This window comes from Borostomias antarcticus (genome assembly GCF_949987555.1).
Source record: "Borostomias antarcticus genome assembly, chromosome: 4".
Classification (NCBI taxonomy): Eukaryota; Metazoa; Chordata; class Actinopteri; order Stomiiformes; family Stomiidae; genus Borostomias; species Borostomias antarcticus.
Genome location: NC_140237.1, coordinates 19,115,638 through 19,137,800, shown reverse-complemented (window position 1 = coordinate 19,137,800; position 22,163 = coordinate 19,115,638). Strand labels below are relative to the sequence as shown.

Below are 22,163 nucleotides of genomic sequence, written 5' to 3'. Positions count from 1 at the left end.
TACAACAAATATAATGGAGCTCTGTTGTATAAACACAGTGTTGTCCGCAGGCTTAGCATCTAGGAGGAGACAGTGGAGGGTTCTTTGTTGGTGGCAGCGGCCGTGGTACCATTCTCAGCAGAGCTCATCTGGTCTTTCTCCTCTTTCTTGCACTTGATCCCAAATAAACTACAGAGCTTCATCAGCATCAGGTCCACTATCTCCTCCTCCTCCGAGGGCTGGGGAATAGTCAACAGACACTTTTACACATGCATTTTGGTTAGGTTCACTGTTGATAATGTTATAGCACATCAAATCAATAGAACTACACAACGACATATGAGATAAAGAGATAAAGTACCTTGTGATGCAGCTGCTCCTGAGTGAAGGCCTCCAGGATGACTGAGACAAAAAGGTTCAGCACCACAAAGGTCATGAACACGATGCAGGAGCCAATGAGGAACGCTCCCAACACCGGGTGGTAATCTAGAACCTGTGTTGGGGGAAAGGACATCATCAAACCAACAATCACAGAGCTGCTATCGTGGCGTCATGTTCTCATGCATGTGCACATCCAAGTAATAGAGACTTGTATGAGTGCCAGCAGGTTCATTAACGCCCTGAGGTTCTTCGCCATCAGAGAGCCAGCGAAGCAAATATGCTCAGACCAAGGCAGCAACTTTATTGACGCCTGCTGAGAACTGAAGGTGGATAAACCAAGCTCCAGCTCAGAGACTGGAGAGAGGTACAGTATCGCCAGGAGCACAGCTGAGCTTAGCTACCCAGCAGTGTAAACAGTGACTCAAATTACATCACAAGAAGCGAATGCAGTTCATAGGGTTTATCTGGTTTGACTGTAAAATTGCAAAAACAATTACAAAAACATAGTTACAAAGGAGGCCTAAGAAAGTTGTAGCCTAGTTTTGTGTCATTTTAAAAGAAAAAATACAATATGGTTAGCTGCTATTATTGACAAAATCTGTGCAATTCAATTCTAGCCTTACAATTTACACAATCAATATAACACAATAGGCTCATAGAAGTTAAGTACAACATACAGTATCTAATCGGAACATTTAAATTATGAATGCTCTAACTTATATATGAAGATTATAACTTCAAAAAAATGTCATTGCATGTGACAACTCAATAAAAATATGAAGGCTGGAGAGATGGATGAAGTGACTGTTCATTTTCAAAACATTAAAAACCTAACAGCTAGCAAACATTCCAATATCCAACAGGCAACTAGAGAATGTTGGCATGTTGGAGTTAGTTCCAGAACAAAAGGACTAATCTCTCTCTCACTAACCTCCTTGTAGTTGAAGATACCCAACTGCAGGCTGATCATGGTCTGAGCAGCATTCATGAGGGTCCTGTATGAGTACAGCCTCCAACCGAACAGCAGATTAGACTGTGGACCGAGAAGAATCATATTGAAGAGGTTGTAATAAGAGTTATTGCACACATAGCCAGGAGCAGCAGCCTTACAGCGACAGAGTAGGCCAGAGTCAGGATGGTGATGACCACCAGGAAGCCTGAGATGTCAGTCCAGGCCCGTTGCAGTGTTGCCGTGATCATGTGCATCTTAGGGTTGAGTCTCAGCAGATGCCACATCTTGACTGTAGCCAGCAGCACCAGGAAGGCTATCAGATAGCCCAGCACTGCATCAGCTGTGGCTGTCTCGTGGAAACTGGCAAACCTGAACACAGAAATTAAAGAATACATTCTAGTTACCATTTGCATGAATGATAATAAAGAAGTTACTATTAAACATTGACATTGATACAAAGTTATTTATGACGATGGCATTCTCTTCATCATATAATCCTAGTGGGGACCTATCTTGCAAGCACCATGATTAACCAACTGAGTCACATGGGACCAATGATTTGCCAACTCACTGATCTTTGTGGTTTTGGTAGTAGGCCATGTCCCTGTTCCCCAGGAGCGTCCTCTTGATGAAGACAGACAGAGCGCTCCAGCTCAGGATGATGATGGCCAGCTCCAGCAGGTTCCACTTGCTCCTGAAGTAAGCCCACTTCTGCTCCTTCATCAGCTTGCCCTGTCAGAGAGAGAGCATGGAGGAACTCCCAACACTCCACTTCACTATTGTGTCTCAGCACAGTATGTAAGGAAGGGCTCACCTGAATGAACATGTAGTACAGGATGAAGAGGAAATAGATGACCTCAGCAGCCATGACAAAGATGTGCAGACCACCAGTAGATTGGTAAAGACGGATGCTCTGCTGCTCACTGCGAAACTGGAATGCCCCTGATAGAACACATGAGTGTAATTATCATGTTATGATGACATGTTTTGGGTGATATGTTTCTATAAAAGTGTCTTACCAACAGCTGTGGTCTCCAGCATGAGTGTGACAATGCAGAAGAGGTTGACGTTGGCGTTATACACAGTGAACTCTACAAAGACTGCCCGGGTGTACACGTCAAGCCAGGTGTTGTCAAACAGATACTGGAGGGTTCTATAGTAACAGAACACAAGGATAATTCATGACTGTAGTGTTCATACCCAATACTGAGTAGTACTGTTCTGTCTTTAATAGAGAAATTATCTTATATCAGTACTGATGTACCTGCTGGCGTTGTATGAGTCCGGGCCCAGGTCCACCACAAAGCCACCTCCCCTGTAGAGCACCACACTGCCCCAGATGGGGTAGGCCCTCAGTCGGGCCTGGCTCTGGTACTTCCAGGGGCTGCGGAGGCTCTGTGAGGTGTTCTCCTCCACAAAGCGGTTCCAGCCAGGCCCATAGGAGCCCATGTCCTCCACCTCCCAGGAGTAGGGAGCATGACAGTCAGGCACAGACTGGCGCATGGAGCGGGCGACACGGCAGGAGTTCTTCTGAACCCTCACCTGGCGAAGACGAGCATTACCCACCAGTTTGGAGTTCCCGTCTGTGATGAAACCTGTAAAGCATATCAATAAATACACAAGACAAGTATTTTTGTAATACCCCCATCTGGTAATACCCCCTGTTCTTGTCAACATTTACATCTTCATAACGTACAGTACAATATACTGTTGCAGATATAATAGAGAGTGAATTCTACCTGGGTATTCTCCAAACAGGTTGCTGAGGAGAGAGTTGTTTGCCCAGGTGAACACGTCTCGAGGACTCATGCTGTCTGAGATCCCTTTGCTGAAGCTCTGTTGGATGTGTCGAGTCAGGAAGTAAGCGTTGGGGTCCCTCTGTCCGTACGCCACCAGGAGCAACATCCACATGAACCCCATGTAGGCTAGAAAAAGAAACGATTGTCTTGAGGTAGCCTTGTGAGACCATCCTGATTTCACGAGCACATGTTGTTACTCGCAAATCAGTCTGGATACTCTCAATAGAGTTCTGGTTTGCTTCACACAGCCACCTGGGAACTCTCTGTTGGAAACTGTTTGGAAAAGGGCAGGCACTTTCAAAACTACTTATCAGGTGATTGGATGAACCATCTGAAAACAATCTGAAAAGGTCCTATCAGGGCTAACTTCAACTGCTCCTCGCAATCATCAACCAGCCCAGCAGGATTGATGCTAAAATGGATCGTCTGGAGGGAGGAGGGTAGGGAACTCCGCTACACATCAACCAATCACAGCACTAGGCAGCTACTGGGTCAGATGTGGACACAGGGATCAGGCTGATTTACCAAACTGGACCCAGGAATGGAGCTACTCAGATGGCACTGAGGGGGCATGCTCCACATATTGCAATACCCCTGCTTGGGCACGCTAGCCTGGAGGCTTGCGGCGTGACGTGTAGCGGAGTTCCTACCCCCTCTCCCTCCGGACCATCCATTCTAGCATCAACAATCTGGCAGCGTCAGGTTAGTCTGGTTGTGGCTAGATGGGGTACAGCTACGGCCTGTGTGTAAGGCTACTTCCCATAAATGCAGAGACACTAACCCCAACCCTAAACCTAACCTTAACCCAACCCTATACCTACGCCTAACCTTACCCCTAAACCTAACCTTAACCCTTAGCTTTACCCTAACCTTTACCCTAAATGGCCTCTGCGTTTATGGAAACTAGCCATTACTATCCATCTACACCGGTTAGTCTTGAGGTACTCTTCCGCATTGATGGATCTTCATCAGTGACATCTAAGGTCCAACTTACTGAGAATCTCCTTGATGAGGGCAAAGACCTTCTGCTCTTTTATGATGTTGTTCCTCATCCTCACAATGTCAGTGGGAGGAGGGGGCTGGTAGAAGCTGCATGTGCTGTCCCTCCTGGCCGCCCGCATCGCGCCAGCATCACCTGCATTGGAAAAGCCTTATTGCATTGAGGTGAAGGTCTTTGTTGGAGCCAATTTTGAAAAGAAACTAATTTGTAAATATTAAATGAGCAATGACTCCACCCGGTGGACATCTGTGAAAGCCAAGGACAGGAAATATTCCACACATTATGGACACATGGCTTCCCCCCAGTTAATTGAGACAGGTGTGCTGGCCCTGGCCATCAGGGAGCTTTTATTCAGCCGTATCCTACCCAAGCTTTGATTTAATACACCTTTGTTTTTGAATTTAGGAAGATAATATTTGGACTTTGATTTGTTTGGTTGGACGCAAACACACATACAAACCAACACACTATACATACACGCTGAACAGAACACAGGCCTACACACCAAAGAAAGAAGCACTCAAAGAAAGTAAGTAAATCAAACTATCAGAAATGTATGGGAGATGCATTGACATAGTCCGTATGGCATCTGAAGGAACTGGCTTAGGAAAAGTGGAACAATAGAAAAAGTCCAATACAGTCTTGTTCATTCATATTAAATGATATATCGTACGTGTCCAGGATTAGACTTAGGGCTACATTGTTTTTTGTCTTCATTTTATACAGAAAACAAACATTTCACCTGGGTTTCTAAGAATGCCATCAAACACAGGATCTCCGTACTCCTCCTGATCAACTTTCTTCAGAACGAGAGCAAAGAAGACTGCAAAACCAAGCACCTGCAACAAGCCATCTAAAATATTATACACAAAAGTTGCCAAACAAAAAAAAAACACTTACTGTAACTTCAAATGGCAAGTTTTTGGAATGTTGAAAAGAACATTCCAACTTCTATGTTTTTAGATATAAAATCACATATGATGAGCTGTTGTTTAGAATACATTTAATTGGTCCCAGGTTGTTCAGAGGTTGTAAGGGGCAGTCCCAGCTTTCAATTGATTTGAAAAAACAAACAGACTCTAAAATGGAGTTCCGTGGTTTTCACCTGACAGCAATGATATGTTACTGTACAATGTGTGATGTAATCTGACATGTCTTACCTTGAGAGGCTGTGTGATGAAGAGACTCTGAAAGAAAGACACGGCCATCGAGACGAGCCAGCTGACTGAGTGACCCTTCCCATACTTCAGACCATACATCATAGTGAAGTATGCTGACACACCACTGGTGGCTAGCACCAGTATCCAGCCTACAAACACAAACCACCAGGGCAGCCCACCCTGACAGCACTTCTTTCTGCTGTCCCCATCAAGGCTCTCTGCTGGGCTGGGGCTGAGAGCTAGTCTCTCCCCTCCCAGGTTGGAGGAGGAGAGGTGGGACACCAGCAGACCCTTCATGCCCAGGACCTGCTGCACGGCCCGTCGGTAGCTGTCTGGGTTGGGGAAGCGAGAGGAACCCAGTAGACTCAGCTCCTTCTCAACGTGGCATAGCTGCCGGTACAGATACTGATACTTGCTACTCCGTCTCTGGCTCTCTTCTACAGTCTTCTCAGGACTCCCACACAAGCCGTTCCCTGGTATTACAGCAAGGGGCATCTGTTAATACACCTGATAATACTGTAATATACACCAGATCAGACATCAGATCAGATGGAGCTACAAAAATAACAACCCTTCACGTTGTGGATTTGCAGTACCTTGCATATTAAGAGCCTCTTTCTTAGAGGCGTCCGTGTAGAACTCTCCGCCTAAACGGTTCTGCTGCCTGATAATGTCCTCCACCAGAGAGAGCAGAGTATTGATGTCGGCCTGTCGTCCAGGGCCCAGCTCCAGCTCCAGACGAGGGATGGGGCTCCTCATGGCCTTGGAGAGGGACTGGGCTATCCTCTTGATGTCCTTAGACAATACATGAGCAGACATGCTATCTTATCAAATAATTTAACTTATTAAAATTCAGGTGGAAAACAAGTGAGAAAATGTAAAAGTGCTACAGTACAGTGTACCTTACCTTGATGACAGTGTCTGGTGTGATATCCTTGTGGTCCCTCTGTGGAGAGGGGGGCTGTGAGGGAGACACGCGGCCAGTCTTCCCCTGCTTAGAGGCCTCTGTCTTGGGCTGGCCAGGCTTCTTCTCTCGGGGCCGGGTGTTTCTGAAGATGCTCACAATCAGCAGATTAATAGGAAACATGATGATAGAACTTTGAACTCCAATCATCACTTGTTGCCAGGTGAACTCAATATGACCTTCAGAATGAAAAGAATAAATGAAAGAGGGAGACAGAGAAAGTGAAAATGGCTTCAGCATTGGAATTGAGACATGGAGCTGGATATATATGTAAGTGATGGTTTTGATATTGCCTCTTGAAATGTTGCACAAGCATTCCTACCCAGGTCCATGGTCTGTTCAGAGGGGTCTGTGGGGATGCCGTAGAACATGATGCTGGTCAGCATGGTGCAGAGCAGCAGAGAGAAACAGCAGGAGACTCTCTGCACACATGTGAACGTGCTGTTCGGAGGACGGCTGATCACAGAGAACCAGATGTGGCCGTCACGGAAGTCCTTGGCTGCCTTCATGAAGAACAGGTTGCTGAAAAATATGACGCAGAATAAGAAGAGTTAATTGTGCTAATCGAATTTGAAATGTATCAATGTCACTATCAATGATCAATATTTAATCTCACCCAAATGCCTTGAGGTCCGTGTCTGTAGCAACAGGGAAAACTTCATCCAGTGTGCCTCCTCCAGTGTCTATGCTCAGCCAGGAGTTACACAGGAAGTGCCACCTGTTTCCATTTTCTAGATCTTGGACTACAACTTTATTCAAGTACCTGCAGGAAAAAACATTTGAATTCTTCCACAGTTTCCACAACTCTCCAGTTTCAATAACATATTTCATGACAACCCCCCCCCCCCCCCCGCCAAAAAAAAAAAGATAGAAAGAAAAGCAAATGTAGTTAACTGAGTACTACTTCATATCCTTCTCAGTTGAGATGTTTGGTTCCTCAGCTGTTTCCCTACCAGGCAGGGTGAGCTCCAGAGTTGTCATGCCACAGCCTGATGCTCTGAAGCTCCCCCAGGGAGAAGGGGGTGGTCAGCAGGAAGGTGTCCACTCCACCCCGCTCAAACACAGGCTTGTCAGGGTCAGTGAGGTGGTGGGGCTCGCTCTCCCCCTCTGTGCCCAGCAGCGTCACTGTAACCTACAACGAAAGGAGGACCAGGATATTAAATGACCCAGAGAATGGCTGCTGAGTTGTTGCATCCCTTCGGGGGCTTGTCTGGAAACCAGACATCACTGACCTGAGAGGATGTGGAGGCGCCACGCCGATGTCCAGTGCTGATGTTCAGCATGTAGCGATACTCCGCCAAGGGGTCATTGTCCTCCAGCACTGTTACCTTCACCTGGAAAGAATATTAGGCAACCCTTACATTGCGTCATCAATATATGTGTCTAAGTTGTAGAAAGGCCAAATGCTGAACGAAATGGCTGACGTGGCTATTTTAGACCGACCTTGGCGGTGTCCTGGATATCTTTCCTCTGGGCCCACACGACCGCCAAGAGATAAGCCACAACGATGGCGCCCACAAAACACACGACCACAGGGTTCTTGGCGAAGGTAGAGAAGAGCTTTGCCGTTTGAGTAACGTCCACAAGGTTGGGCATCACGAAGAAAGAGCTCCCAAAGAAGGTGAGGTGGTTACATAAACACTGGGTGACCAACGGTGTGGTGAGCGGACCAACCTAGGGAGGCCAGAGCTGCATTTAGAGATTTGATTTAATTTAATTTAAATTAACCAGTCAGGCCGTGGTTATTATGTTTTCATGCTTTCCATCATTAGAGGTGTGTTACTTGTGCTTACTCTGCAACCATATTTACTCCAGGTAGATTCAGGTTCATTCCAATACTTGCACTGGGCAGCGATGGAGGTGATGGACATATTGGCATTGACAGATTTAACCCCTGGCTCCACAATAGGCTTCACCATAAGATAGTGCTCTCCAATGTTTCCTGGCCTATCACTGGGACCCAGCACCCAGGTGTATCTCTCCTCTGAGATCCACAGAAGTCCAGACCCAGACAGACAACGAGAGCAGAACAGATTACGAGAGAGAGAGAGAGAGAGAAAGAGGGAGATAAAGCACTGACTGTAATCCATATTGACAAAGTAAACTACCCATCACACTTCACAATAGGACTATTTTTCAACCATTCACCACTGTTCTAAATAGATCCATCGCCTACCTGGGGTGGCACCCTGATGAGGCATCTGAGTCTTGGCTACATGCAGCTCATTGGTGGGGTAGTCCTTATAACCCAGGAACAACTTAAAGGCCAAGTCCTCTGAGGGCTCCATCTTCAGCACCAGCGTTATGTTTGGTGAAGGAACGTGGATCTTCACTGTGCTGTAGTTACCCAGGTCCAGGACTGTGCTGTTCACCTGATCTCCACCCAGCCTGGGTAAGAAGATCTGTGAACCAGGGAGAGAGAGATCATTATAGGTCAGGCTTCCACAATGGCATTTCCCCTGAATTATCCACAACATGTACGTATCCATCTAGCATTTTTCATTTCTGATACCACCTCAAAAATTATACATCTAATGGTCTCATGACAGACTTTTGAATTTGTATTATAAAGCCAATTAATTCTTGGCCACACATGCACTTGAAGCGGGCCAGGAAGATTGTGGCCGACCCCTCCCACCCCAGGCATAATCTCTTCGTGCGGCAGGAGGCTGCGGTCCATCAGGACGACGTCTGCATGCCACAGAGGCAGCTTCTTCCCCACGGCCATCAGCCTCTTCAATGAGGATTGTGTCCCCCTCTGACCCCCCCCCGCCCCACCACAGACTGCTGAGAGTCACTGCTGATAGACACTTGCACTTGACCTGAATGTATTTATAGGACGCATCATACTCACACATCACGCCACGCACACATATACTGTACACATACACGCCTAGCACGTTGTAAAACTGCATGGCAATAACCGGTTTCTGATCCTGATTCTGACATGTATTCTCAAATCATTCATGAATCAAATCAAATCAAACTTTATTTATATAGCGCATTTCATACACAGAGGCAACACAATGCGCTTTACAGAGAGCAATGGGAGGGTGGGCATACAGTAGGTTCCACCCCTACATATTCCAGAGGGAAGCAAAAAAAAAGTTTCACCTGGGGGCCAGAAAAGTGAGCTGTAAAAATTATCATCTGTCCTCTCTCAACGAGACGATCGAGCAAACTCCTGGAAAATGTTTGTCTATTGGCTAAGAACATATACAGAGCAGTACACATGGGCTAGATACTTCATAAGAGAAACATGACTAACAGGAGAGTGCACAAATAGTTACAGAGAGGTTGCCTACATGGTAGGCCATTATGTGTTAGTTATCCCTGTAGTCTCTAATATGATATTTAAGTGAATCATATAACACAGCACAGTAAGCACTTAGCAGAACAGGCTCATAGAGAATGCCACTAACACTGTGGGTTGTATTGCTCAGACCTGTATCTCCTGTGTCAGGTTCTCTATAGGGATGACGGAGCCGTTTTCTCTGCTGATGGACAGAGAGGCCACAGCACTGCTGATGTCCCCCTCTTCACTCCAGGAGAACGGGTTCTTCTCCAAAGTCAGCATCTGAGACAGGAATCAAGAGCAAGTGACACCGTGAAGATCCTCCTCATGGACAATAACGCTAGCAATTAACTCACTCTTTACCAATCCCATGCTCTCTTTCTCTCGTCACCTCTCCCCCTTTCTCTAAACACACACGCACACACACATACAGTCTGGAGTTCTTACTCGCACATCCACTAGTTCCTCCAGGGGAAGGAGCCCATCGGGAAGGGGAGGGAGGAGGATGCTAGAGTAGGAGGCACTGTTTGGGACGATGACAGACTGCATCTGAAGGGTTTTTGGAGACACTCTGGATGGAGACAACACATCCAGTCACTCAAGACTGAGACAAAATGTTTCATACAGTATACCCCCTACTTAGACACTCCTATTACCTGTTAACGTACACACTGATCTTAGCAGTGGAGACTATGAAAGGCCCCACATCAGCCTTTTTGCCCGTCAGCAGCGCACTCTGCACACTGCTCACGCCACTGAGAAGATAGGCAGAGATGTTTTTCTGTGGAAGACAAGGAAGAAGCTTCTTGGGGACCACGTCCATTTCTGTCACATCAGTTATCAATGTGAAACTAGAAAGTACATTTCCTGGTGAAAGTGGGTTAAGTGGGAAGTGTGTTAGCTGCCGCAGCCGGATGTACTCCTACAGGACCATGGGATGGTGCTGTCTCCTCCCCTCCTACCTCTCACTCCTCTCCCTCCTCTGGCAGAACCAACTTCTACTACTGCTACTACTATAACTAGTAATACAACTACTGCTAGTGTAACCCATCCATTTCTGAATGCCCAGGCATGCCCAATATTTTCAAATCAACAACTGCCACTCCTCTAAAAATGTCAAGTTACTGAACATGTCACCTGTAATTAATAGTACAAAAACTACTTATAAAACTTAAGAAAAACTATTTTAAAAATATTTAAAATCTGAATAGATCCAAGAAACAGCTAAACATCATGAACATTTAAAATTTGAATGAGGTTTCTACCACAAAGAATGACGAAGTAGTTAAGGGCCAACGTTTTGGAGAGAAAGAAAGAAAGAAATAGTGGGAAGAACATAAGTTGGGCTATAGCTTTGACTAGTTTTTACAAGCTAGCCCACCTAATAAAGAAGTAGTGGGAATAGCTAGCCCACCTACATAACACAAGTTACACACCTAATTAACAAACACATTGCTTACATTTGAAGAGACGTCAAAGATGTTGCCGGCCGTCTCTACTATCAGAGCAGCGGCCTTCAGTACCTCAACATCTCCACCTTCCTGACTGACGTTCATGGAGAGAAGGGAGGAGCTGAGGTCTGCCACCAGGTAGCTAGCCTCTTCCTGGAGCACACACACACACACACACACACACGCACACGCACACGCACACGCACACGCACACGCACACGCACACGCACACGCACACACACACACACTCATACAGATAAGATTATCTTAATGGGATTGAAGTGTTAATGGGACCCAGTGCTTTTATAGTTAGGAAGTATATCCTTCTCCAGCTATGAGTACCTGAGCTGCAGGAGTGAGCTCACCACCTTGTTTGGTGAGTCCTGCCGTTGCTCTGGCCACCACCTGTAGCTCCTGCAGACTCTTGCTGGGAGCGTCCTTCAGCACTGTGGCCATTATGGCCAGCATCATCTCTCGTAGCTTAGAAGGGAGATTAAATTGTTTAAGAACAGACTTGGGAACTCTCAATTTCAACCCTCTATATAGAAAGCGCATGACCTGGAACATCTACTGTGTAAGAATGTACAATATGTATTTATGATGATGCATATCAACCACTCTCATACCTTGTTCCATGTATCATTAGAAATCCTCCCTCCCTCTCTGGCCTCCTCACTTTCACTACCCCCATCCCGACTGACCCTTACCCTTTCATTGGTCATACTGTATAACATCTCATCCCTCGTACCTCTTTCCTGTCCTCTTCCTGCTCCTCATCGTTGTTCATGTTCAGCATGTCAGACACAGACAGGAACATCTGTCCCAGGGTCTCCCCGGAGAGCAGTCCCTGCCGCTGCAGCAGGGACAAAGCGTCCTCCACTGCAGCCTGGAGCTCCAGCACCGAGGAGCTGGGGTCGGTCTGACGCACCTGCCCAGACAACAACAAGAACAATTAAAGCTGCTACAGTACGCAGCGATGAGGCGGGGCCAGGCAATTTCAGGCAAGTTTAGGAGCAATAAGCGAGAGAATAGGAGAATAGGACAGCAAGAAAGTTGACATTCCAATGTTCATTTTGCATCAGTTGAGGATTGAACTTGTAACCTCTGACACCAAGCAACATCCTCTATCGCACTGAGCTAATTAGCAACAACTCAGGTTTGGCTTCACAAATGGACTAAGCCAGTCACCAGGGTGCATGATAAGAGGTCATAATCTGTTTCATCATAAAACACTGAATGTGTGGTACTGTATATGTAAAAGCCCACGAAAATATGATTGTTGATTAAAGTATACACACTGAAACAAAGGATATAACAATAGAAGTTGCATCATATAATGATGGTATGCCCTTCAAAATGTGGATGAGTGGCTGAAGTGATCAGTCTCACAATATACAACAAAGGAAAGAGAAAGCTGTTGACAGTACTGTGTATTGTAAAACATATTGATGCATTGTAAGCTCAATTTTGATAATTCAACAATCTGGTCAATGAGTTTGTGAATGACGGTCTGAAGATCCAGTGTAGCAAGTTTGGATTTGCGTTGTATTGTGGGTAGTGTAGTTTTCTCAGTATGAAGTATTGGTTTCAGAGGACAGAATTAAACATATTTTCAAAAATTAATTTCAAATTAATTTTATTTTAGATAAAATTCTGAAAAAAATCACACTACATCTACCATGTCATGACAATTTTGCCCTGATTTTTCATAAACATTGGACATTTATTGACCGAGAATTTGTAGTAAATGTACAGTATTGCTAATAGTAAAACATTTTGATGCATCATGCACTCCGTTTTTGATATTTCAAAAATCTGTCAGGATCGTTTGGTGTGAGCTGTCTGATGATGCAGTGTATGCATTTTGGTTGCAATTGAAAAAAAATGTGGGAGGAGTTAGATTTAGATATTTTCTTTTCCATTGACCGTTTGAGGGTATAATTCAGAATACTGTAAAAACAAAAAAAAATTGACATAAAATTCTCAAAAAAATCACACTACATCTTGAATATGTTGCCAATCTTGTCACTCTTTATGAGGATGATCAGACATTGATTTGGTGAGAATTCATAGGAACTGTATACAGAACTGTTAACAGTAAAACTTTTTGATGCGCTGTGGGCTCAATTTTTCATATTTCATAAATCTGTGAGGACTGTTTGGTAAGGACAGTCTGAAGATACTGTATATTAATTTTGGTGTCAATTGAACAAAAAATGTGGGAGGAGATAGGTTTGATAGGGTTTACAGTTTATGAAAAAATCAGAGTGATGGACTTCAAAATTCCTGCAAGGTCAGAGCGTATGAAAGTTTTGTCTCACTTGGGACTACATTCACGTGGTGGTTTTACAGTGATAGCATGGCTGATTTGTTATGATTTTTTAAAGTTTTAACTCTAGACTGTTGCTGTAGCACCACCTTCACGTTTATTGGCCTACAATGCAGGTTGAGGACTTTGGGTATAGGACTGGAGCTATGTGCAAAGTTTGGTGATTTTTTGTCCATGGGAAGTCAGACTTCAGTGGAAGATGAGGAGAGACATATGTGTGCAAAGTTTCATGTCTGTAGGTCAAACGGGGCCTGTTCGAAGTTTGCGATTTCAAACGGTTCCTATAGCGCCACCATCTGGCCAATCGATGCAATATTTCTTGGAGCATAGTTTTCAAAGGTGGGTGAGGTGTGTGAGAAATTTGAAAACATTTGACCAATCACACACAGAGTTAGGGGTCAGAATAATAATAATAGGGAATCCATACAATAGCAATAGGGTCCTCGCCCTTTCAGGGCTTGGCCCCTAATAATATAGGCAAATACAATAGGGTTCCGGCAGCTATGCTGCCTGGCCCCTAACAAGAACAACAAGAACAACGGCGTCATCACTCATTACTCCTCACAGAACTGCTAAACTCTCTGAGGAGACTCAAAGGAATGGAGGTAGAGAAGGACAATCAGGGAGAAGAATCCCACATGACGTGGTTGTAATAATGACAAACCTCTGTGGTGATGGTAGCGGTGGTATTTGTCATTGTGATCTTATCGATCACTGTAGCAACTATAGACAGTCTGTAGTTGTTGATACTTTCCCCGACAGGGAGGTAGACAGACTTGACTTCATTTACATCACTACAGCGCAGATGTGTACCTGGAGGATGGAGAAAAGATATATAGGTCATCAATGACCTGCTTTGTCCCTGGTTATCAGTGAGAAAGTCACCTGAACTAGAAATACTGCCACACTGAGACACTCACCCCTGTCAGTCTGGAAACAATACTGGCAGACACTACAAGAGCCTGTTGTGCAGGCGATATTGAAAGCATTGAGAACATTGCCCTTTGGAGGGGAAATGCTACATGCAAAAGAGTTGGGGTCTGTATTGGTTATAGGGAGGCTTGTAGCGACATTGGTTGCAAGTTTGTTGGTGCTACTTCCATGTGGAATAATAGAGGTTGAGGGTATAGTGCTTATAGGAGGTGTAACAGTGGTTATGGATGGGGTAACAGGGGCTATGGGTGGGGTAACAGGGGCTATGGATGGGGTAACAGGGGCTATGGGTGTGGTTGTTTCTGCATCTGAAGATAGTATCTGAATGGTGTACTCAGCAAAGCCAGGTCTTGTCCTATCTAAGAGAGAGGAGAAATAGTTGTGAATCTTGAAATGGAACCATTAGTGTTATTATTAGTCTTATTACATACAGCAGCTTTTCTGCCACCACAAAGACCAACAAAATACCCATCTTTTAGGAACTGTCTTCCTATCAGTTGTGGTAGTAGGCAATATTTTAATGCTAAAACAATTTAAGCAATTCTACCTTAAATTAAAAAGTTCAGCGTGGTACAGTAGAAGAGCCACAACATGTTCTCAATGTAAAATGTCAATGTAATGTTTATGTGACCACAATACTACTTCTAGTTGATAGTATAAACCATACCCACCGAAAGCTATCACTCTGATATTCTTAGATCTGGCCTTGGCAAGTTGCAAATTTTCATGTCTCACTGTGTAGGCACTGCCTCCATCAATTCTCAAAATCAGAGGCTTTGTCTTTTTATGTTTATAGCAGTTTCTGATGGCGTCCTGGGGGAGGAGTCAGACACATGACATTGGTTTCCCGGAGGACACATGACATTGGTTTCCCGGAGGACACTGACATCACCTACAAGATAGTGTAACATAATGTACAAGGCACAGGATTTGGATGATGCACTGATTGATTCTATTTATGTGAAGCAGCTGCTGAATCTTTTATTTACAATGCTAGTGGTTTCAGCTTCAAATTGTCCTTAAAAAAAACGTCATGATATTCACTGAAAAGAACAAGAATCATTGTAGTAAAAGGGTGTGAATGAAATCCTTTTTGATGAAAAACTTAATTGGAAAAAACACATTCATCTAATAAAATAATAAAATCAATTGGGATCATCAGAAACATATTTAGGCTGGTTAATCAATCTTGTCTCTTAACACTTTATTACTGTTTAATTTACCCATGTCTTCTTTATGTAAATATTGTATGGGCTAGTACATCCAGTATGGCTCCAGTCTAAACAACATTCACATTATAGATGCACATATAGTACAAGACATTCAGGTGACCTTCACCCTCCCTGCCGTCCTACTACTAATAATCCCTTTTCAATTCAGCACAGAGGATCTGTGGAACACCTTTATCAGTATTGCCAAAACAATAATCATCCCTTAACATTTTCAAATCTAAGCTTAGGATCTACCTGCTGAATCAAATATACAGTAGAGGACACATAGCCCATGTAACCTGTCCTGATTGGCTGTATTACAAGAGACATACACACCCACACTTTGCTTTGATGTATTTGTTTGTATTGTAAATATTGGTATAATTCCATAGGTAAGAGATCTCGTATAAGCCCCTAGGGTTTATTGTCTCTACCTGCATAATTTTCTGACCAATTTCTTTTCATTTGTTGATTTTAAATTCATGCAAATAACAAATAAAACATATAATAGTGTATCAGACTTACTGTTACAGATAAGGAATCGTAGTCTCCTGGGTCTTCAATATGCCAGGCCACTGTTGGGCAACTCTGCTCATTGGCACAGCTCAATGTCACCTTTACATTATTATTCACATCCACTGGGCCACAATTTTTCAGGCAACTAAAAAAAGGAGACATTACGTCTCACAATCATATCATCATTGCAGTCAGTCAGGGTTTATTCTTGATCACTTTAACAATGTATGGAGTAATTAGACTTTAGAGACAGACTGAGGTTGTGAGCTAATGCTTCCTCCCCCATCTTACTTAATGGAGACATCAGAGTATGGCGCTGGGGTGACGGTAATGCATTTAGAAGCAACATTTTGGTTATTTTTCCCCTTTTTCACAGTCAACGTATAAACAAAAAAGTCAAAAGGGTCTGGAAGACAGCTTATGGGGATGTTAAAGTCACCCGCCATCTCTGTTTCCCCTTGGCATTTACAAGGATACTCTGCAAAAAAAACAGGAAAGGAGTACAAGCAATGTGCAGTAGGAGTACAAAGGATCTATCCTTGATACAGATTGCTTACTTCATGAATGTAGAATATTTCAATTGAAGGAACGATGAGATCTGAGAACATATAGTATGTAAGGCGTGTTTGTTTACTGTATTAAGTTTTATGCATTATTGTTCTCTTACGGCATCCCCATGTGTATTTCTTGTTTGTCCCACTGCCACTGTTGCCATTGTAGCTAAGTGTGACACCCTGGCTGTAGTCGACCACAGTGGCTGGACGGGCAGTAATGGACAACGCTCTGGGAACTCTAATATGCTCGTTCTTCTGAAGATGAAAACACATGTTGGCCATGCAATACTCCCCACAGATTCAATGTCACAGACACTAAACGTGTGCAAAAACTACAAGAATAAGAAACGTCACACTTGTTTTCTTTGTTCCTGAAGAAAATAAAGTATCTAGGCTATCCAATAACAAACAAATGCAATTGTCTTGTTAATTCATGTACATACTGTGGTTCCATGGTCATTCTTTGAGCGGTCAGAGTCATTACTACAGGTAGCTGTGATGTTCCACAGTTTCACCTCCACCTCCATATCAGAGAAGAGATTCCAGGCACTGACTTTCACCTGTAAACCATCTGGAACGCATACAGCTACGTAGTATGAATGCTCAAGAAAATGATCAACACTAAGTTGATATGATCATTTCCAGTGTAAAAGTGCGTACCTGGTATTGTTGTTGAGATGTTGTAAACTTGGCTGCTGTTGTGCATGTCTCTGGTCTCAGTCAAGGTCTTGTTGTCTTCGGTCAGAGAGAAGAGGAGCTGCACTGGGGCTCCTTGCTCCAGGGAGACTCTGATGTGGAGGTCTGAGTCTGGACAGAGGCCCTCCTCTACCACCACTGAGGCCTGCAGGCCTTCTACAGGCTCCAGCAGGCACACCTGCAGCTCTGTGGACACTCCAGGGGTCGTGACCCCATTAGATGCCTGCAGGCTCAGCTGGTGGCAGCCAGAACCAAGCCGCTTCTGAACCTCTGGACCTACCGTGATGTTGTGGGGAACGATTCCTCTGACCACGGAGGAGTTAGCCACAAACATCTCTCCACTCTGGATTGTATAGGTCACATTTGTACCTGTCGACAGCAAAGTTACGTAATGCGTCCATGATTTGGCCTTTCAGAAAAATGGTCATGACCGCCTTACAAAAGACTAGTGATTGTCTACTGTTGTACCAACCTGCCTCTACTTCAACCTGGATTAGCAATGGGCTGCTGGAAAGACCACTGCAGCTGGCGCCATCTGTTGAGTTGGTCTTGCTATAGCACTTGATGACACCAAACTCTCCTATGGGCTCCTGAACAGTGATAGCTTTAAAAACGGTCAATTCTCCCTCATTGGTGCTACACTCCACCCCAACTATGAAGACTCCTGGACGGCTGTAATTGTGCACCACACTGCTCTCCAGCCTGTGAGAGAACACAATATACAGTAGATACTTGATAGGCTATCATTTACCAAAAAACTGTGGGTGGTAGGCTAAACACTTATTCCTGTTGCCTTTGATTTAGCTAGAATGGGATATACTATCAACTTTAACTCACTCCTCTGGACTATAGGGACTGATGGTGTGTCCGTCTCCAGCACTGAGGGTGCAGGTGAGGTTGGTCTGGATTGGAGAGAGGAGCCACTTCACTCTGATGGTAACATCTTCAAAGACCGCCGCCATCTTGTTGAATGATAAGTGGAGAGCTGTGGACCAGAGGTTAACCTCAACCATCAGGCTTCTCTTTGCATTGCTTTAACAAAGAGAATAATGAAGTGTTGTTTGTTTTAAACCATGGACAATTTACTGTAAAGCATGAAAGGAGGGAAAGACAGGCATCTGACCATCTTTGCAGTGGTACTCCACAGAGAGGTAGCTTCCCAGGCCGGGGCAGGGTTCACCAAAAGAGGCCACATCTGCAGTAACCTGGCACACCTGCAGCCCATGACAATCTCCTGCAATGACAGTTAGATGGTGAGGGTAATTTTCCTGCCATTTCTATCAACCATCAACAGCACAGGCATATATTATGGTATGCTTTGCCAGAAATCAATCAGAAATTATTTTTTGATAATTCACTCTCAGTCCAGATGATTTATCTGTAATTCCAGCTGTACCAGTGGATGTGTAAAGGGCGAGGGTCCTCCACGAAATGCCTTTTATATTAAAAACACTAAAGCCTAAATGCATACAAGGTCAATATTTACACTGCGTGTTTGGATTTCAATATTTACACTGTGTGTTTGCATTTCAATTACCTTAAGTCTTAGGCCTGTAGTTTCAAAAGAAAGGCTTTACCTAGTTGGTTTGCATTTTCAATGTTCTCATGCTATCATCTGTGTGGCTTATCTGTATGACACAAATATGTTTTTGTTGTGCTTTGTGAACATTGCTTTCCTTAAGTAGAACTGCATATCCATGCCCAACAGCGTCTGGCGCCTGTTTTTGTTCTGATGTTCTGACGGCTGCAATTTAAATTGCAGAGTACAGACAGTTTTGTTGACTCCAGGCAAGCATATCACAGTGATCAATGTCATGCAGTATCCCCCGATACTGTTTACAGTACTATAAAGTCCTATTGACTGTTACAGAAACAAACATAGTCTTTCAGATGAAATACACACTAGGCTACACCATACCTCTTATTGAATCTACAGCATCAATCCAGCTGCACTGTGTAGATGTGAGTGAGGGAGTGGGGCTGGAACGGCAATAGTGAACCGTTTTACGACCGTAGAAGCTGTCATCAACCTCTATCACTTGACCAGAGCTACACTGCAGGGTGGCATTGTGGTCTGCACACGCAACGGAGCGTCCCGACTCTGAGAAAAAAGAAAGATGTAATCATATTAGAGGGAAGAATGGTTTCCAGCGCACACACATACAACACTTATATCCTTACAGCACACAAACAAAAACAAAGGAATACCGATACCAACCAAACTGGCAGACGAAGGTCAGTTCCTGGCTGCAGTTGGTGGTGGCTTCCCATTGGAAGCCTGAGTTTCTGAGGATGTGGCCACAGCCGGCCCCCGGAGCTGGACTGCTCACCCAGTTAGAATAGCTGACATCCGAGCCATCCAGCCACGGTAGTGGCTCTGAGTAGCCTACAGATATTACCAGAAAAGGAAGTCAAGACTCAATCTTTCTATACCCAGACAAAGACACAAGCAGGGCCAGTTCTCGCTATTAGTGATGGGTCGGTCGTGAACGATACGGCTCTATGTGCCGGCTCTTTTAAGTGAACGATGGGAGCCGGCTCCCGACTGAGAGACGATTTCTTTTTTTTGTAAATTAATTCAAGACTGTAGGTAGCTGATGAATAGATATTTGTTAGTTGATAGACTAACTGTTGGATGCTGCTGTTTTGCACTTTATTATTTTTTATTTTATTTATTTATTATTTGTTATGTTATTTGACTGTATGGATAGATCAAAGGCAAAACATTTTTTTTCCACTTATCTTCTAGTGTTATCTCTTGATGCAGGTTGTTTTGGTTTCATTTGTCCAGGTTTTAAGACATCTCTACCTGATTTTTCTGTTAAAGTGGAAAGTGGTGTCTCTTTAAAAAGATACTGCTGTAAATGAGGCAGTAGGCCTATGTTCCCACATTGAGCTGGGAAGTGTGTTCCGTTTGATTGTGTTCCATTTGATTGAGTGATTTGTATAAATAAAACGTTTAATAAACATGTGTAATAGTGTTTGATGTTTTCACATGTAATCTTTTTTTATATCAAACGATGTAAAATGATGATAGGCCTATTCTGGAAATGTTAAGGTTTAGTATAATTATATCGAATCATTTAATTGATATAGGTCAAAACAGCGTTAGCCTAAATTTGGCTTAAATATGAAAGGCACAATTGGTAAAATGAAGAGCCGTTTGGGAGCCGAAAGAGCCGGCTCTTATTGCTGAGCTGAGCCAAATGATCTGTCTCAAAGAGCCGGAATGCCAAGAATGCCCATCACTACTCGCTATGGGCAGGGGTGGGCCATGGGGTGGGCTCAGCCCATCCAAACGTGCGTCTTTGTTGTTGTTTTTTTATTATGCGGGATGGTGGGACAGGCTCTCACAAGAACTGGCGCGCGAAATAGTCTAGTAGCAACCTGACGAAAAAAAAAGTTGTATGTAAAAAATAGCAGACTAATGTTTTACTATCCTGCCTTGCTCTATGTAAAGCGCATTGTGTTGCTCTGTGTATGAAATTCGCTATAAAAAATAAAGTGATTTGATTTAGCATAAGTCAATGGAGTTTAACAGCGAAAATGATCATCGCGGCTAATTTTCTGGCTGTAACTATATAAGTAGCTTAGTCTAGTGTCTGCTGTCCCATTCCTTTTTATAGGCTAGCCTACCATTTCAAGCCCTTGCAGCCTCTCCCACTCAAACCACTTTACCAGGTGACGTCAATAAGTCTGTGAGGGTTCAGGGCTTGAGGTTTAGGGTGGACATTGGTGTAGGCTATGTGTTAATATTTAAAAAAAAAAATATTGTTAATATTTAGGCTAGGCTATTTAGCCTACCTAAGTTGTGTGTTCTCGTTTCATTGCAGCTCAATGTAAAGAAATGCGCCGACATTAACAAAATAGGCTAGTTAATCCTATAGGAAACACATAATCATGATTTGCTTATGCCAGGGCACAAAAAAGCGCATTTTTGCTCCACTCGCAATTTCACAAACCCAGACCCAGAATATAGGCCTATACATATTTTTAAACCTAGGCTAGGCTACTCAAGAACAATAACTTAAGTTATGTAATTAGTGACTTGCTACCTCTGTTCAAAAGGAATGTAGGCTACAGTATACCTCAATTCTATAGCATCAATATTTTTTATTTATTTATTAATTCATTGTAAGATAGGCCTATGTCTATGATGTAAGAGACCCAGGCTCCACATTGGGTGAAAAGACCAAAACTTGGATGATCCAGCTCAAGACTATGTGTTCTCAAGTGGTCTTGACACAGAGACTGTGAAATCACAGAATGCTATAATGCGATTCAACAAACATCTGCAACAAGCCCCTATGTGTCATCTTACCGTCAGTAGCAGCGTCCATCGTCAGGTTTGCGGAGGCAGGTGCCAGCCCCAGCCACCAGTCCTTCTCTAGCTCCAGGTGCTTCTGAAGGAACTGCTGGGTTTCCTCGTTCAAGATGAAGGCCAGGTGTCCTCCGCCCCGCTCACACCAAGCCTGAGCACTGAGGAAGGAACGCTGGAGACCCACAAACTCATAGCAGGAGGTGTCAAAGCCTTGCTGGTACTCTGGGCAGGACAGAGCCCTGGTCTTCTCCTCAGCTCCGGACCCACAGAGGAGGTGAGAGGTCAGGAGCAGCAGGGAGAGAGCGGTGCTGTCCATCTCCACTTCGGCACCTGTGTGCACTGATACAGGCAGCTTGGAGGCATCGCCTCTTTAAAGGGGACCTACGTCAGCACAGCCTTTCAGAATGGCCTGCACACGTGTTGTATAACAGACTCGCCAGGTGAACAATGCTCTGGGGTACATCAGTGCTTTGTTCTTCTTGAACAGATGGTGAATCAATTCAATATAATAAGTGGTTGTGGAGATAGTTATTTGATCTTTACTCAAACGTAAATACTGTTGGCCCTATCAAGTAAAACTTTAAAGCTCTAGGAAGCCACTCAAAGTGAACATTGAACGCAA

General features: G+C 44.1%; 1 protein-coding gene across 1 annotated transcript; it reads right to left on the bottom strand.

Moving 5' to 3' along the window:
• Positions 1-59: 59 nt before the first annotated feature.
• On the bottom strand, positions 60-21,857 carry LOC311308405 (polycystin-1-like protein 2; the record flags this gene model as incomplete). Its single annotated transcript, XM_084437364.1, has 35 exons — positions 60-218; positions 341-472; positions 1,292-1,393; positions 1,471-1,681; positions 1,884-2,044; positions 2,127-2,254; positions 2,332-2,465; positions 2,577-2,907; positions 3,052-3,237; positions 4,106-4,246; positions 4,854-4,950; positions 5,272-5,744; positions 5,850-6,066; positions 6,179-6,414; positions 6,558-6,757; positions 6,852-6,998; positions 7,189-7,367; positions 7,468-7,569; positions 7,679-7,909; positions 8,029-8,219; positions 8,412-8,637; positions 9,681-9,812; positions 9,978-10,101; positions 10,187-10,311; positions 10,991-11,134; positions 11,324-11,461; positions 11,730-11,909; positions 16,968-17,095; positions 17,185-17,589; positions 17,693-17,922; positions 18,058-18,205; positions 18,344-18,454; positions 19,139-19,321; positions 19,439-19,597; positions 21,542-21,857. 35 exons carry the CDS (start codon positions 21,855-21,857, stop codon positions 60-62), a joined length of 6,507 nt encoding a protein of 2,168 aa, XP_084293490.1.
• Between the last annotated feature and the right edge of the window lie 306 nt (positions 21,858-22,163).